This window comes from Taeniopygia guttata, chromosome 14 (assembly GCF_048771995.1).
Source record: "Taeniopygia guttata chromosome 14, bTaeGut7.mat, whole genome shotgun sequence".
Taxonomy (NCBI): Eukaryota; Metazoa; Chordata; class Aves; order Passeriformes; family Estrildidae; genus Taeniopygia; species Taeniopygia guttata.
Genome location: NC_133039.1, coordinates 3,187,424 through 3,204,848, shown reverse-complemented (window position 1 = coordinate 3,204,848; position 17,425 = coordinate 3,187,424). Strand labels below are relative to the sequence as shown.

Below are 17,425 nucleotides of genomic sequence, written 5' to 3'. Positions count from 1 at the left end.
AGGAACCTTCAGAGCACATTTGAGAGCTGCCAGGACACAGCTCTCTGAGGCGCTCTCTGGGGAAGCCTGGACATGGATCAGACAGTCTTCAGTGGTTTGGTAAACAACCTAGTCAGAAGCTGCAGAGAGCCTGTGGTTAGGGAGCAGGGATATGGAGCACCAGGCGGGCACGTCTGTGTGTCACCTCTGAAACTTCATGGAGGAGGAGGCTGAAGGGGAAAGGTATGCGACAGCCAGCCCTGGTACTGACAAGCTTACAGCACTTTTTCCATCACGTGCTTGTAAAACGCGGTGACAGAGATATACTGGAATTACACCTCAGCATCAGCAGCCCAGAGATGCAGCTCCCCGGCCGGACAAGCTGAGCCACCAAGCAACAAATAACTTTCTCGGATGCACAGCCAGACCCTGGGGCAGAACTGGGATTGGGATTCCTAACTTTGCTGCTCCTGACCCAAAGTGCCAGCCATCAAGTCAGAGATCTTCACTAACTGCAATAACGGAACATAGCGGCATCGCTATTTGGCATCCTTCAGTATTGCAAAGCAGTGGGATCCATTATGCAGCCTGTCCCTCAACTCAGGAGCACAGTGCCAGGGTAATTGCTCTCACTACTGCCTTCCCCCAGCCCTTGTGCTGATGGTCACAGGGCACTGCATTGCTTGTGCTTGCTTCATGCTTGGAAGACTCTCTGCCCAAGTTTGAAGATAGCCTCAAACAATAGCTGAGACAGAAGTGGAAATTGCCTGTTCATCTCTACAGGGTGCTGAGCCTGAAACTTCCTGATAATTGAAAGTGCTAGCACCGCTCAAGTATTTCACAGCTGGATGTTTACAAAAATGATCAGTGAGTGAGCTTATCCCGCAAACCCCGACTGCCGCAGGGGCCAGCGCTCCCAGCTGTCCTTTCTTCACTTCCCAAACATCTCACACAGCTAGAGATTTTCAATACCAAGTCCTGCAGCACATTCCATGCCATTAATCATCTTCCAATGCTGATGGAAATCAGAGGGTATCAAGCTGATCTGTATTTTTCCCTTTCAGGAGGCACACAGCAGTACTGAACTCCATGCCGCAACAGATTGCCGAGACGGGCGACGGCGCAGAAATGACATAAAACATGACAAAGCACGCTGTCCTTGACAAGCAAGCAGGGATAAAAAAAAAAAAAGCCAACAAATTTCTGCCTCTGGTTCAGAAACAGTTGTGAACAAGGCGAGAAGCTGGCGTAACAGAGCCGAAAACACCTAACAGGGCTCAAAGCCGTCAAGCTCCGAGGCCGCTGGAGCGGGCAGGGTGTCCTGCCGGCCAGAGGCACCGTGTGCCCAGCCTTGCGGCGAGCGGCCCGCGGGCTCGGGCGGGAGCGGCGGGGCCGGGCGGGAGCGGAGCGGAGCGAACTCCGCGGCCCCGCAGCCATTGGGCGGTCACGGCGTCCGTCAGCCCGAGGAAGTGACTGCACGAGCAAGGCTCGAGGAAGGGCTCACCGCGGACACACACGGAAGGAGAGGGGGGAAAAAAGAGGAGGGACGCACGCTGCTTTCATCAGTGAGGAAAAAAAAAACCAACCACCCACCCACCAGGTAAACTCGTTCGCTGCTAAAACCCCGACAGCATCCACGGCACGGGGCGCTGGGCTGTGTCCGCCACAGGGCTTATTACAAAAACTGAAAGTGCAAGAAAAAGGCGTGCAGCTTTTCAGGGAAACACGCAGCTCGCACTGGCTCCCTCCACCTTCCGCAGTCCCAGCTCAGCTTTAGGCACGCTAGCAAAGGAGGGGGTGGCCAGGTGAAAGCGAAAATGGAGGCCCTTCCCTTTTCTGTAACAACTTTGCCCAACGGGGGCTCGTTCCTAATTTGAGACCTCATGGCCTGCTTTCAGCAGAATCTGTAAAATAAATCCTCCACGGAGAAACCCACGAGGGAGGGGAACGGGCTCTCAGCCCGAGGAAGAAGAGGAGGAGGAGGAAGGAAGGAAACAGACCCTGACACACAGTGAGAGTTTGGAGCTCTCAGTTCCCGTCGCTCGTGGCCTGAATGTTTCCCCACCTTATGCCGCTGCCGTCACGGGGAGGTTGAAGAGGTTCCCCCCACCCACCTACGCACTCCTGATTAAAGCCCCAAACCGTCCCGCACCCACCAGACAGTCACGCGGCAGTGCCCGCTCCCGGAATGTCACCGTCCCCTTTCCTCCCACGGCCCGTCCCTCGGCGGCCGCACAGCACCCCGTTTCCAGGGCGGCCCCATGCACACGCAGCCCTCCCTCCCTCCCTCCCCACAGGCTCCGGCACCGAACACACCACGCACCTCTCCCTCTTTCGACCCGACCAGCAGCTGTGCTCAGCAGAGATAAGCCCCCCACCCGCCGCAGCCCTGACCCCCAGCCCATCCGATGGGCAGCGACGCGCCCGCCCGGCGTTTCCCGGTGGCGGCGGCTGCTCCTGCCCGATAACCCGGGGCGGACAGCGGATCGCGGAGCCGCCACCACGCCCGGCCACGCTGCCCGGCCCCGGCTGCGCCCCGGCTCCCTCCGTACTACAAAAGCTGCTATTCTTAGTCGGCGGAGCGCGCGGCGTCACAACAGGTTTCCTCACATGTATTTTAAGAGCCATTCAAAGGCAGAGGCAGGCAGCGCGCTCATCCTCGGGGGGAAGGAAAATAACAACAAGAGACACGGAAAGCATCACCCCGGCAAACACCCAGGGGACCCTCAGCGCCGTGTCCCCGAGGGTGCGGGGGCGCTGCCAGCCCCGTCCCACGGGGGTTCAGCGGTGCCGGCTCCGCACTGGTGCGAGGTGACAGGGGAGCGGTGACGGCGGGGCCGTCGCGCCTCCGCCCCGCGGGGGCTTCGGGGGCCGCTCGGCGAGGGCGGGCGGCGCTCCCCGAGCCCCCTCCCGCTCCCGCACGGCGGGGCCGCCGCCGCCCGCCCCTCGCCCTCCGCCGGGCCCCACGTGCGCGCCCGGCCCGGCCCGGCCCGGTGCGAGGGGCGGCGGCACCACGTGCCCGGCGCGGTGGTGACTCAGCACTTTTACCTCCGCCGCCCCGCCCGCCCGCGCCCGACCGGACCCGACCGGACCGAGCGGGACCCGGGCGGGAGCCGGGCCGAGCCGCCCCTTCCCCCGCGATCCAGCGGCAACGCGCGGCCACCCCCCCTTTCCCGGCTCCGACCCACCCCCCCGCCCCCGCCCCCTCCGCGCCGCGCCCGGGCGGCTCCTCACCTGCGTGCCGGCGGGAGCGCCCCGTGGCGGGGGCGGCGGCGGGGGCGGCGGGGGCGCGGGGGCGGCGGCGGGGGCGCTGCGCGGCTCCCTCCTCCCTCCCTGCCAGCGAGTCCCGCGGACAACAACAAGCGCGGGGCGGCCGCCTCCCCCCCGCCGCGCCGCCGACCAACCAGCGCCCCCGCCGCTTCCGGCATGGCGCGTCACCGCGCGCGTCACCGCCCGCCCGGCCCGCCCGCCGCGTCACCGCCGGGACCGCCCGCGCCGCGCCGTTCATTCATGGCAAGGGCGCGGGACGGGCGGGGCCACGCTGCCGGCACGTCGTCGCCCCCCTTCGTCCTCGTCCGCATCCCCGTCCTTATTCTCATCCTGGTCCTCAGCCCTCCTTCACCTCCATCTTTCTCCCCGTCCACACCCTGATCCTTATCCCTCTTCTGTGTCCCCTTCATCCCCATCCTCACTCTGATCCTCATCCCTCTTCTGTGTCTCGTTCATCCCCATCCTCACCCCGATCCTCATCCCTCTTCTGTGTCCCCTTCATCCCCATCCTCACCCCGATCCTCATCCCTCTTCTGTGTCCCCTTCATCCCCATCCTCACCCCGATCCTCACCCTTCTTCTGTGTCCCCTTCATCCCCATCCACACCCTGATCCTCATCCCTCTTCTGTGTCCCCTTCATCCCCATCCTCACCCTGATCCTCATCCCTCTTCTGTGTCCCCTTCATCCCCATCCTCACCCCTCTCTGGCAGCTCCCTGCCCCCCGGATCAGCCCCGATGGCGGGGGCGCAGCGTGGCCGGGGTTTTGCGCACTCACACGTTTTATACAGTCATAGAATGGTTGGTTAGGGAGGGACCTCAAAGCTCATCGCATTTCAACCCCCCTGCCATGAGCAGGGACACCTTCCACTAGACGAGGCTGTTCCAAACTGCAGCCAAACTGGCCTTCAACACCTCCAGGGATGTGGCATCCGCAACTTTTCTGTGTAACCTGTGCCAGTGCCTCACCACCCTCATGGAAAAGATTTATTTCTGATTTCTAATCTAAAACTGCTCTTTGTCAGTTTTAAGCCATTACCCCTTGTCCTGCCACCACGTGCCCCAGTCAAAAGTCCTTCTTTAGCTTTCTTGCAGGCTCCCTTCAGACAGGGAAAGATGGCAGTAAGATCTCCCTGAAGATCTTCTTCTCTTGTCCAGGCTGAGCAATCCCAATTCCCTCCTTTCCTCATGCAAGAGGTGCTCCATCCTTCTAATCACTTTGGTGGCCTCCTCTGGACTCACTCCAACAGCTCCATGTCCTTCCTGTGCTGAGAACCCCAGAGCTGGGCACAGCACTACAGGTGGGGTCTCATAGGGCAGAGCAGAAGGGTAGAATCACTTCCCTTGACCTGCTGGCCTCTCTGCTTTTGGTGCAGCCCAGAACACGGCTGGCTTTCTGGGTTGCAAGTGTTTTGTTGGCTCATATCCAACCTCTCATCCACCAGCCCCCTCCAATCCTTAGAAGGGCTGCTCTTGATCCATTCATCCCCCAGTCTGGATTGATATCAGGAGTTACCCTGACCCAGGTGCAGCACCAGCACTTGGCCTTGTTGCAGGGCAAATGACAGTGGGGAAACATGTCCTGGGCATCCCAATGCTCTTGGGAGGACTCACTTGTTCCCTGGGCTCCTTGAGGTGGCCACTGACTAGCCTTGTCCTCCACTAGCTCTGGACCAGCCTTTGCCAGCACTGCTTGTCCTGCAGCACCCTGAGCATTGCAGCAGGGCAAATCCTGCCCAGGGCTGGATCCTCAACCCAATCTTTGCACTTTCTTCATGCAGTTGTGTGAGCTACTAAACACAGCACCCTGACCCCTATGGTGTGAACAGCATTTCAGACCCTGGGGGCATCCAACAATGATGATAATGCATCAAAAAATGTAATAACACAGGCAGTTGACTAAACCAAACTGCCTCCATCTCAGCTGGACTTGTTTGGAGTTCTTTGTGTCCATTATAATGTTGGAAAGTCTGTGTTAGCCTCATGCAGTTTGTGCTTTCCAGCCTAAGGGCCATAACTGAGGCTGTGAGTAAGATCCCATCTTTCCCTGCTCCCTTTGAACAACAAGAGCTGCAAAACACAGGGAGGCTCATATCTGGCACAGCCCCATGTATCTAGGCAGCCAGAGCAAGGTTTAGGTGAATGCACCTCCCTATGTTAAGAAATCCCCGTTTATCACTGGAACTGAGCTAATGAGGTTGGCTAAAGCTCCCAGGTGGTGGGTGGCATGAAGCTGCTGTCCAGTGTAGCTGCAACAGCTCGGCCTTCACCTCTCCCAGGTTTGCAGACACTGGTTGAAATGCTGCCCTGGGTGCTGGGACAGGGTGAGCTAAGGGCAGATTTCAGCCACCACTGTGGTCTCCACTGATGCTTCTGAGGTTTGTCTCCAAATCTCCTTTCCATCCAGGAAGGTTCTAGTGTCTCAGAGAGCCAAGACAAACAAAGAGAGAGATGCTGGGTGTGGGAGCCTTTGGAGCCACTGATGCCCCCAGCATAGCCACCTGCTCCTTGTGCTCTCTTTGGGTGGTGATAACCAAGAGTGGTCAGAGCCATCCTAAATCATCCAGGGTTTATCCCTCAGACATTCACAAGATGCTGGTCCTCACGGGCAGGAGGGGTGGGCTGGCTGCATCCTGCATGGGGGTTTCACCCTCTGTGGTGACAGCCCCGCATATGGGGCTCACCAGAATTGAGGTATTTCCCCCTCTTTTTGCAACAACATGGGGTTTGAAAAATCACATATGGCAGGAGGGGAGCAGCTGTATCACGTGAAATTCTGTTTCTGGATGAATTTTGCTGTTCACAACAGGTTACTTTTTGTTTTCATTCCCTGGGGAAAGTATCTGTGCTCCAAAGGTCGGTTTTCATTCGCTGTTGAACTTTAGACAGCGGTGGCCTTCAAAGTAAACTAAGAACAGCTCTCCAGTCCCTTGAAAAGTGGGAAAGCCTGTGCAGCACATACACTTGTTAAGCAAATGAAGAGGAGTGCATGGGAGACAGGACCTCTGGTGGAAGCTTGGATGGAGAAAGGGCAGTGTTCTGGGATGTGTGGGGTTTTGTGAGTCTGGCCCAAAACACACCCAGCATCACGCTTCCCTGAAGCCACTGAGCAGAGATAAATTGCTCTCACCCTATAAGAGGGCACAGAGGACTCCCTACTCTTGAACAGCACCGAGCGTAGACACAGACATTAAAAATAAAATTGAAAAACCGCCCAGCGCGGAGGAGGGGCGATGCGCTGCTACTCCAGAGGCGCGGTAGGAACCGGCCGAGCGGCTCGTCGGGTGTTTACGGCGGGGCCGGCGGAGCCGCAGCGCCGGGAGCGCGGCCCGGTGCTCGGTGCTCGGTGCTCGGTGCTCGGTGCTCGGTGCTCGGTGCTCGGTGCTCGCTGCCCGGTGCCCGCAGCCGCAATGTCAAGAGGAGACACGTGTATGTAAGCGCCGGCACGGCCGGAGCGGGACCCACAGGCGGGCAGGGGCTCCCGGGGCGCGCTGTGACCGTGCCCGCCCGGGGACGCGCCGGTTGTGTGTGTCAGCCGGGCTGTGTGTGCCCACCGGCTGTGTGTGCCCGCCGGCTGTGTGTGCCCACCGGGCTGTGTGTCCCCACCGGGCTGTGTGTCCCCACCGGGGTGTGTGTGCCCGCCGGGCTGTGTGTGCCCACCGGGCTGTGTGTGCCCGCCGGGCTGTGTGTGCCCACCGGGCTGTGTGTGCCCACCGGGCTGTGTGTGCCCGCCAGGGTGTGTGTCCCCCCTGGCTGTGTGTGCCCGCCGGGCTGTGTGTGCCCACCGGGCTGTGTGTGCCCCCTGGCTGTGTGTGCCCGCCGGGATGTGTGTGCCCACCGGGATGTGTGTGCCCCCTGACTGTGCGTGCCCACCGGGCTGTGTGTGCCCACCGGCTGTGTGTGCCCACCGGGCTGTGTGTGCCCCCTGACTGTGTGTGCTCACCAGGCTGTGTGTGCCCGCCGGGCTGTGTGTCCCCACCGGGCTGTGTGTCCCCCCTGGCTGTGTGGCTGCCGCTGGCCAGGCCTCGGAGGGTTGAGCCATCCCGAGGTGGGCTTTAACCCGAGCTGGGTTCAAACTTGTTTGTGGGGGATGGAGCCGTTTTCTGAGCTTTTGCAGTTTGAGTGAGAGTGAGGAGACGGAGACGAGAAAGTTGTGGCTCTTTTTTAAGATGCTGAGATTGCTCCCTGCAAACTTAACAGTAGCATGGGGGTCTCCTTTGCTTAGAGTCTGGGAGTTGTTTGCCTGAGAGGTTGTGAGAATCAGCATTTATCAGTGGAAAGCAAGGACTAATGGCAAATTCCCAGCTATTCCTTGCTCAGCCCCCCTCAGGTCTAAAACTCCTGAGTCAGGGCTTTGGACGATGATGACAGAGGATGCTCGAAGAGGATGCTCAGAGCAGAGGAATGGTCAGAGCAGAGAGTGCTCCACACCTCGGAGCTGCAGCTCTCAGCATCACAGCTCTGTTCCCACAGGAAGAGCAAGCTCAGTTTTGCTTGCACCTTCCAGAAACGCTGCAGCCCATTAATTGAGACCTGGGAAAAACCCCTTGAGGGGCCACCCTGTCACCTCCCGAAAGCAAACGGTGCTTTGTCCCTCGGGACTGGTGGACAGTGTCTCCTCACACTTAGCAGGGTCAGGACCACCTAACCTTGGCAGAGCCTTCCTTTGCCGAGTTTGACAGGTGCATCTTGGCTGAAGGTGCAGATGTGATGCTGCAGGATGCTGAGGCAAGCAGGCTCTGCCCAAACCACAGGAATCAGAAGAGGGGGAAGCTGTCCTTGAGGCCTGGGCAAGCTCTCCCCTTCTCTCCTTCACACCTGCCACCATCTCTCCTTCCATCCAGCACCAGGACAATGAAGTCGTACCAGAAGCTGACAACAGCACAGCCAGCAGCATGCCGGGTGGAAGAGGAGGGGGCTGCCCCCATGCCCTCCAGCCATGGGAAGCTGGCCCCGTGGTGGGTGGGCAGTGGGCTGCTGGTGGCCACTGTTCTGCTGAGCACCATCACTGTCTGGGTGCTGCGGCAAGTATCGGGGGGCTGGCTCGGACCCACGCCACCCCCCAAATGTCTCCTGGTACCTGAGAGCCATCGCTTCGACTGCTACCCGGAGCGGCGCGTGGTGGTGACCCAGGAGCTCTGTGAAAGCCGAGGGTGCTGCTTCATCCAGAGCCCCCCGCTGGCAGAGGGCAAGCAGGGGGTGCCCTGGTGCTTCTATCCCCCTGACTTCCCCAGCTACACCCTGGAGAGCCTCAACCAGACAGCTCTGGGCATGGTGGGGCTGCTGGTGCGAAGGGAGAAGGCCTATTACCCCCGGGACATCGAGAAGCTGAGGCTGGATGTGGAGTTTGAGACGGACACGAGGCTGCACATCAAGGTGAGCTTCCTGCTGGCTGCCCTCAAGAGCCTGTGACTGTGCTCCTTGCACCTGCCATCCTGTAGGGGACCCTCCCTTGCTTGGATCAAGTCTGGAATCTGCCGTGCTCCAGACATGGCTGTGTGGGGCCAGTGAGCATCTCCAGCCTTTTGCCCTCTTGCTTTGCTGGTCTTTAAAGCCCCTTTTCTCCCTTTTGCAGATAACAGATGCGGCCAACCCACGCTATGAGGTTCCCCTTGATGTTCCCCGGGTGATGAAGAGAGCAGAAAACCCCATCTACAGTCTGAACTTCTCCTGGGACCCCTTTGGGGTGCTGCTGCAGCGCAAGGCAACAGGGACAGTGCTGTAAGAACCCACCTCATGCTCACACTGTGTCAGGTGGAGAGAAGTTTTCCCACCCTAGTCAGGATCCAGCATGCTTCCCAGAGGTTTTTCATTAGGAAAACCCATGCTGTGAGGTCTCCAGCCAATTATTGCTCTTTGTCTTGCATCTTTTGAGCGGTGCTGACATGGGGATGTGGCAGCAGTGGCTTCCTGGCCCCAGGGGCTGGCCACATGCTTGCTTTGGCCATGGCAGACCTGTGTGGGATCAGCATCTCTCCAAAAACTTCCCAGTGCTCTGATTCCTCTCAGGGTCCTACAGAAACCAAACATTGTGTAGATCCCAGCACATCACCAATAAATGATCTGGTGGCTGAGGAAAAATGCCAAAGAACAGTTGTGGCTTTGCCCTCTCCCTGCTTTTGGGTTTCCCTGGCTGTCCAAGCTATGGGGACACCCACAGCTCCAGGCTTTTTGTGGCAAAGGACTGCGGGTGACTTTGCTGTACATCTTCTGTCATCTCCACAGCTTTGCCCACACTAAGTTGGTGGTGAGCACCAACAGCTGGGCAATGTCTGGTCAGAGTGTTTTGGGATCCCATTCTTTCCTCCTCCTTCCCATTTGCTGGTGGCTGTGGTCCATTCTGTACTTGGGAGTTGCTTATCAGTGACAGCAGGCTGAGAAACCCCATGGCCATATCACCTCAGTGGTTAACAGTAACCTGGGTGGAAACCTCTGGCATCAAAGGGAAGGCTGTGCTGTGCTGGGTCAGGTGGGCTTGGGCTATGCCTTGTGTCCAGCCAGACCTGAATTTGCTCCTGGGCCAGGGTGTTGGGGCTGGATGCAGGGTGGGATGTGCTGCTGACTTCCCCTTGAGATGCTTTGAGGGGGAAGAGATCAGTTATTGATGGACAAATGGATCCTAACAAGTCCCAGAATCCTCTCTTGACCCTCTCTCTTTCGTGGTGTCACCCTGGCAGGCTAAACACCACCGTGGCCCCCTTGATCTTTGCTGACCAGTTTCTCCAGATATCCACATCACTCCCATCCAAGTTCCTCTATGGGCTGGGGGAGCACCGTGGCAGCCTCCTGCACAGCCTGGACTGGAACACCCTCACGCTGTGGGCCCGCGACGTCCCTCCCACGGTACATCTGCCCTCTCCCCGTGGGGTGCAGGGGGTGAGGGCAGGAGTGCCACTCTCCTGTGCCTTGGACAAACCCTGGGAAAGCATGGCAGGGGTGGGCAGCAGCGCTGGGAGAGGCTGGGGATGGTTGAGGCTGATGAGCAGGTGTGTGCCGGGGAGGATTTCAGAGCAGTTGCAAAATGCTTTTGGCACTCCAAAGGCACTGGGTGTTCTGCTCCACCCTGCTCCTCGTGCAATGTGTTGTGGTGAGGCAGGAGGTTTTCCCCTCACCCAGCCCAGCTCAGAAGCAGCCCCTGAGCTGGAGGAAGAAGCAGCCTCCCATGGCCTTAAGGTCGAAACCTATCCTCATTCCTTGTCTTACACTCCAGAGGAGTGACAGATGTCTGGTTAGGTGGTGGCAGCATATACAGCTCAGGGTCATTTATTCACCTTCAGTGTCATGGGGCTCTCCTGCTTTGCTCTCTTTGCTGTCTTACCAGGCACCTCTTCTTGCAGGAGTCATTGAACCTGTACGGCGCCCACCCCTTCTACCTGCTGATGGAGGAGGGTGGCAATGCTCACGGTGTTTTCCTACTCAACAGCAATGCCATGGGTAGGTGTCCAGGGCACCCCAGGCCAGCTTGTCCATGGTGGAGGACCCGACAGACTGGGACAGATGGGAGCTGCTGGAGTGGCCAGTTTGGGACCTTGGGGTGGGAGGAAGCCATAAAAAGGAAAGCTGTGGTTTGATGGCTCCGTTATTGAGCGCAGCCATCTGTTTCCTGGCTACGGCGGGGCTCTTTAGCAACTGCCGAGCAGTTTAACCACACGCCCAGCTGCCGAGTTGCCATCAGGAAAGCAAGTCCCTTGCATGCAGCTCCGTGCCCATTCCCCTGCAGCGACAGTGGGGCAGGGCTGGGTGCAGCCGGGGGTGCCATCTGTCACCCGTGCTCCTCCCAGCTGTGCTGTGCCCGGTGTGCCAGCTGATAACACAGCAGCTCCTGCGGCTCCTGCCGTGCCAGGAGTGGCACCAGGACCACCCGGCCCTCTTGCAGCCAGCTGGGATGATGCTGCTCCCAGCAGCGCTCCAGCTGTGCCCGGCTCTGTTGCCGTGATGCTGCTGAGGAGGAGCTCCTGCGAGATGCAGCCACCTGAGCTGAGGTGAAAAGGCTGCTCCATGTGAAGAGCCCTTCCCAGGAAAGGCCTGGCTCTCATGTGCTTGCTTGTACAAGTGGCTCTGTATTCACTTAGGGGAGGTTTTGGGGGAGGACATGAAGGAAAGCACTGCACTGAAGTGCTCAGTCTTGGTCCAGCAGTGGAAGCTGGCACAGATTGAGCTTAAAGAGCAAATTTTCAAGATAGCATCAACACATGATTTCTCTGGGCTGTGATGATTTAAGCTTCCAGACACCCATTTAGCATCTGCTGAGTGCAAGACAGGGATTTCTCTCTTCCCCTGAGCATTGCCTGTGGCACTGCCTGGGTCCCATCACAGGGGCTAAGGTCTGGGGGTTGCTCCTCAGTTGTCACTAACTTTTTTTCTTATCTTTCCCTTTCTACCTTCCCACTCAAAGAGGTGGCTCTGCAGCCTGCTCCAGGCCTGACCTGGAGGACTATTGGAGGAGTGCTGGATTTTTACATCTTCCTGGGGCCCAATCCCAACATGGTCATCCAGCAGTACCAGCAGGTGATAGGTAAGTGCCCACACGCCAACACAGCTCTTTAAAGGCACCTCTTTCATGCCCACATCCCCAGCTGTCTCACCCCAGCTTCACCACCATCCCCAGCCCTCTCAGCTGGGCAGGGATCAGCATCCCCCAGCTGTTCCATCCCCAGCCCTTCTAGCACACTGTGGTCAGTGATCACCTTTTATCCTCCCTCTCCCCTTACCTTTCCATCCTTCTGAGATGCTGCTGCCATCTTGGGTAAGCCCATCCATGCTCCCACTGTCCCACTGCAGGTTTCCCAGCCATGCCACCCATCTGGGCTCTTGGCTTCCACCTCTGCCGCTGGGGCTACGGATCCAGCAACGAGACGTGGCAGACCGTGAGAGCCATGAGGAACTACCAGATCCCCCAGGTAACCCCCAGGCCTGTGGGGCAGGGAGTCCAGTCTCCATCACCCATTCCTGAGCCTCTTTCCCACAGGATGGGCAGTGGAATGACATCGATTACATGGATGGGTACCGGGACTTCACCTTGGATTCCCAGAAGTTTGCTTCCCTCCCCTCCCTGGTGGAAGACCTCCACAAACACGGCCAGCACTACGTCATGATCTTGGTACTCCCCTCCTCTCCCACTGTGCTGTCTTTGCTGCAGGGATGTCAGACATGGGCACAATGGGTGCTCCTGGTCTCAGCTGGTTGTTCCTGGCTCTGGGGATTTTTGTAGGAGGCCAGTTCCCAGTGCTGGTCAGGCAGCTGTAAACTGTGACTGGAAATCCCCCTCATGCAGGGACCTTGGACACACAGCCAGGTTCTTGTGCTGTGCTTCTATCTTTCTGTGGGCACAAGGATGGTCCTGACCCCTGTGAGAGAAGGAATGGAGGAACTGTGGGTCAGGCAGCTTAACTTGTGCGTGCTCAGCTCAGGTGCCCTCACATCCCCACAAGTGCTGAGATCTTGTGACCTGGCTGTGGTGTCCCTTCTTCCCTCTGCAAGGAGTGGGGGTATGGGTTCTGCTTCCTGGAGGCAGAGGAGACCAGCAGATCCTTGCAGGGGGAAGTTGGATTTCCTCCTCAATGAACTCTCTGTAGTAGCCCTGTCCATGACCTGACATTTCTTGCATAAGAGCACGATTTCTTGTATCTGTCCCCCCCTTCCCCAAAACACCGTAACTGTCCTGGGGACTTGCAGAAGTGGCATTTTAGAAAACATGCCTGGAAGCATTGAGGCAAGTTTCTCTTCCCCTTGGGGGGAAACAGCCACCGTGTGCAGGCTCTGGCTGACCCTGTCTGAGTTCTCTTCTGTGAATCACACCGGTCTGCCCAGGGGAAGGAGCCATGGGCTGCCTGGAGGGGCACTAACCCTCTGCTCCATCCCCAGGATCCTGGCATCAGCAGCACCAGCCCTCAGGGCTCCTACTGGCCTTTTGATGAAGGCTTGAGACGGGGCTTGTTCCTCAACACCACCCAAGGGAAGCCACTCATCGGGCAGGTGAGGAGCTCCAGGGGGAAATCCCAGCCCGGTGGGGTTGTGCAATACCAGGGTTGGGATTTCATCACAACAGAGGGAAAGCCAAGTGGGCAAGGGACTTCTCCGGGATAATTGCCAGAGCCTGGCTCAGCCCTGTCCTCCTCATGTGTCACCTCCTGGTGTCTTCACCAGCCCCCGGATCAGCCCCTGCTCAGCAGAGGAGCCTGTGGAAGTCATATGAGCTTCACAGAGTCAGCAGTGCTGCCTAAGGCCGGTCATCTGATTTCTCTCCCTTCCTGTTTCTGGGGTGAGGGGAGGTTGTCTGTGATGAACAGCGTGCCTCCAGACCTGCTCTGCAGCTGTTCCCTCCCACTTTGACCCCTCTGGCTGTTTTCTCCCACCTGCTCTCTCTCACTGTCTCCAAGGAGGGAGTTTTGATGTAGCCTGAAAACATGGGGGAAAATAAATTAGCTAAAATTTCTGGAATAAGGCAAAGCACAGAGAAATCATGGCTTTTCCCTGACATGTTCTTGGTGAGGTGGTATCAGGTCTTCTGCAAGTGAGGGCAGAGCAGCTGCTCCATCAGCTGCCACTGCCCATGGACTGGGCAGCACCTGGTCCTCCCAGTACCATGGGGGTAGGAGGGATGCTGTGTGTGTAGCACCCAGGACTTGAAGCATTGGCTGGGTTTATCTTCTGTCTGATTGCCTGTTTCACCCCCAGCTGAAATCCCTGGTGTGCTGTGGTACCCTGTTCCCCATGGTGGCTCCCCACAAATCAGCTGCTCACTGAACCCATGGATTTGTGGTGTCCCCACAGGTCTGGCCTGGTTTCACTGCCTTCGCAGACTTCTCCAACCCAGGCACACACCAGTGGTGGCTGGAGAACCTGCAGCACTTCCATGCCCACGTGCCCTTTGATGGCCTCTGGATCGTAAGTCCCTCCTTGTCTGTGGGTTGCTCCTACCAGCAGCTCAGCTCATGCCTGCTGTGTGTCCTGGCAGGACTGTCCCTCAAATGCAGCTTTTCCAGCTCTACCGTGAACCCCAAAAACACACGCCTGAAATTGCAGCACAGTTTTCTTTGTTTAGGACATGAACGAGCCATCCAACTTCATGGATGGGTCTGAAGCTGGCTGCCCCCCAGGAGAGTTTGACAACCCACCCTACACTCCAGGTAAGGAGGGAGATGAGGTACAAGGCTGTGCTTATAGGTACTGTGTGCTCTGAGATGGCTGCCCACTGAGTGTGGTGAAGGAGAGCTATTTCTGAGAGACATTGTGTCTCTTTTACACCCTGAATGCCTTCATCCCTACCTTGATGTGCCAGTATCCATGTCTGAGCCATGCACACTTGTTAGGGCCATGTCAGGGTGCAGGACGGGGCCATTTGCATGAACTTTTGGCACTGGGTTGGCAGTGACAGCTGGGTGTGGGAGGACTGACCCAGATCCAGCAAGTGTGGGGCGTTCATATCCCCTGCACCCCAAGTGAGTCCAGCTGGGCTCTCCCTCCTGGCAGCCGTTCTGGGCGATTCCCTCTCTGCAAAGACGGTGTGTGCCTCGGCAAGGCAGAAAGTCTCGGTGCACTACAACCTCCACAACCTCTATGGGCTGATGGAAGCCAAAGCCACAGCAAGGTACCTCAGCATCCTGCTTCCTGGCAGCCTGGGAATGGGCTGGGACAAAACCCTTCTCTGAGCTGAGTAGGAAAAGGATGGGGATTTGAGTGTGAACTGTAGCGGAGAAGCTCTGACTGCTCACAGATTCTGGGATGGGAATAACCCAGGAGAAGAGGGGAGCTGACAGTGCTCTGGGAGGAATGGGTGAATGAGGCTGGTCCTGCTGGAAGCCTTTGCCATAGTGCTTGGACTGACTCCCCACCCCTCTGCCAGGGAGCTGGAATTTTCCCTCAGGTGTTGTGGGATAAGGCAAACACCTGGTGGGCTGCTCTTACCTTCTGCCCCCAGCTCTCCTGTTGTTTTCCAGCGCCTTGATCAAGATCCGGGGCAAGCGCCCCTTTGTCATCTCGCGCTCCACCTTCCCCAGCCAGGGCCGCTACTCGGGGCACTGGCTGGGTGACAACCGGAGCCAGTGGAAGGACATGAGTTACTCAATCCCAGGTGGGTGGCACACACCCCCTACCACACGCCTAGAGCTTTCTGCTTGTTTGGAGACGTCTCCAAAACTGTGCCCTGTTGACTGTCCCTGCCCTCAGGGCTGCTGAGCTTCAGCCTCTTTGGCATCCCGCTGGTCGGGGCAGACATCTGCGGCTTCTCCGGCAGCACCTCGGAGGAGCTGTGCACCCGCTGGATGCAGCTCGGGGCCTTCTACCCCTTCGCTCGCAACCACAACACCCAGAACGAGAAGGTCGAGGGCAGGGTGCCCAGTGGGAGCATCCTAGGGCTGGGATGTGGGATGTGGGATGTGGGATGTGGGATGTGGGATGGGGGGTGCAGGATACGGGATGTGGGGTGCAGGATACGGGATGTGGGATGTGGGATGGGGGATGCAGGAGGTGGGGTCAGGGGTGGGACAGCTGCTGACTGCCTGTGTCTCCCCCAGGCCCAGGAGCCAGCAGCGTTCAGCCCTGCAGCCAGGACAGCCATGAAGGATGTGCTGCTGACCCGCTATTCCCTCCTGCCCTTCCTCTACACCCTTTTCCACCGTGCCCACCTGCAAGGGGACACCGTGGCCCGGCCCTTGTTCTTTGAGTAAGGCCATCCCCACTGGGAGCTGGGGAGATGCTTGGGCTGAATCAGAGAGATTGAGCAGCATCTCCATCCCACCCCAGGTTCCCTCGGGATGTGGCCACATGGGAGCTGGATAGGCAGTTCCTGTGGGGCCGGAGCCTGCTGGTAACACCAGTGCTGGAACCCGGGGTGGACTCAGTCACAGGTTACGTTCCCCAAGGCACGTGGTACGACTTCTACACGGTGAGGAGCATCATGGCATTTGGCTGGGGGCTGGGTGATCCCTGCTTGACCCTCTTGGGGCTGGGCTGGGAAGCCCTGGCTGAGCCCAGTGTGCCCTCGTGGAGGGAGGGTTGGGGATGGCTGCTCCTCAGACCCGTGCCTGACCCCTGGTCACACCCACGTCTCTCACCCCCCACCCAGGGCTCCTCGGTGAACAGCAGTGGGGAGATGTTGAAGATGTCGGCCCCTCTGGAGCACCTCAACCTGCACATCCGGGAAGGTTCCATCCTGCCCACCCAGGTGAGTGCCCACCCATCGCCTTCCTGGGTGCTGTCCACAGCATGTGTGTCCCCCAGCACCTCAACTCCTGGCCCCCATCCCCACTGCTCATGGCCCTACAGAACACATGTCTTTGAACCCCAGAAACCAGGAACCACCACAGAGCTGACCCGAGGGAATCCCTTGCGTCTCATCGTGGCCTTGTCCTCACATGCCACTGCCTGGGGTGACCTTTTCTGGGACGATGGCGAGAGCCTGGACACCTTCGAGAAGGGCAACTACTCCTACGTGGTGTTCAATGTCACACAAGTGGGATGTGGTGGGGAGGGCAGGAGTGGGGTGTCCCATGGTACCTGGTCACCTTGAGCTCATGCTGTCCCATCCTACAGAACATCTTCACCTCCACCGTCCTCCATGCCAGCACCGAGGCCACCAAGGTCACCGTTGGCACACTGAGCATCTTTGGGGTGCAGAAACCGCCCAGCAAGGTCCTCCTGAATGGCCGGGAGAAGCCCTTTTCCTACCTGGACAACCAGGTTTGGCCCCATTTCAGAGTGTCCCCATCCTGAGGGTCTCCACTCCTCCTCTTCCAGGGTCACAGTGTGACCAAAGAAGGGGGTCAGGACTCTCTGTGGCTCTCCTGCCATGCCAGGATTTAGGGAAAAGCATTCTCCACTTCCCTCCTGTCAAGGCTGTACCCCAAAATGTCTCCTCTCCCCCCACAGGTTCTCACCGTGAGTGACCTTGGCATGAGCCTCAGCCAGGGCTTCTCCCTGCAGTGGCTGTGAGCAGGGGGCCCTGGGGTCACCCTCGCCTTGCCAGGACACGCTGCCGGGAGAGGGTCCATGCTCCAGCCCTGAAGCCAGGATGCTGCCACGGAGGGGGCACTGGGGACTGTCACCTGCTGCTGCTCGTCCCCTCCAGCATAGCTGGGGACAGGGGCGTGGGATGGGGGCTTGGCTGCTGGGTGCCCCCTGCATGGTCCTGGTGGGTGGTGTGGGTCCCCACTGCAATAAAGGCCTGTGGAGAACTTG

The 17,425-nt window shown here is 58.6% G+C and overlaps 2 protein-coding genes across 6 annotated transcripts in view; one reads left to right on the top strand and one right to left on the bottom strand.

Annotated features, from left to right (window-relative positions):
* The window catches only part of MAFK (MAF bZIP transcription factor K), a 14,154-nt gene extending 10,817 nt beyond the window's left edge, over window positions 1–3,337 (bottom strand). The window contains exon 1 of one of the 3 annotated variants that reach the window (XM_030285300.4): window positions 3,214–3,337. The gene's annotated coding sequence lies outside the window, so the exon portion shown is untranslated. Of the gene's footprint in view, window positions 1–2,589; window positions 2,730–3,027; window positions 3,048–3,213 lie in introns of those variants that run through there. The other 2 variants (XM_072935911.1, XM_072935910.1) reach the window with 2 other exon arrangements.
* LOC100226089 (lysosomal alpha-glucosidase) lies at window positions 79–17,425 on the top strand. 3 transcript variants are annotated; one of them, XM_072935904.1, is made up of 20 exons: window positions 79–1,579; window positions 8,092–8,623; window positions 8,823–8,968; window positions 9,925–10,090; window positions 10,585–10,681; window positions 11,643–11,762; window positions 12,029–12,147; window positions 12,216–12,347; window positions 13,112–13,222; window positions 14,021–14,134; window positions 14,292–14,376; window positions 14,720–14,837; window positions 15,187–15,320; window positions 15,416–15,567; window positions 15,763–15,911; window positions 15,992–16,133; window positions 16,314–16,412; window positions 16,536–16,700; window positions 16,781–16,927; window positions 17,117–17,425. In XM_072935904.1, exons 2-20 carry the CDS (start codon window positions 8,102–8,104, stop codon window positions 17,177–17,179), a joined length of 2,781 nt encoding a protein of 926 aa, XP_072792005.1. In that variant the 5' UTR covers window positions 79–1,579; window positions 8,092–8,101; the 3' UTR covers window positions 17,180–17,425. The 3 variants fall into 3 exon arrangements, with proteins under 3 accessions (XP_072792005.1, XP_030141157.4, XP_072792006.1); XM_030285297.4 differs by lacking the exon at window positions 79–1,579 and adding an exon at window positions 6,479–6,676; XM_072935905.1 differs by lacking the exons at window positions 79–1,579; window positions 14,720–14,837 and adding an exon at window positions 6,546–6,676 and having other exon boundaries at window positions 15,168–15,320.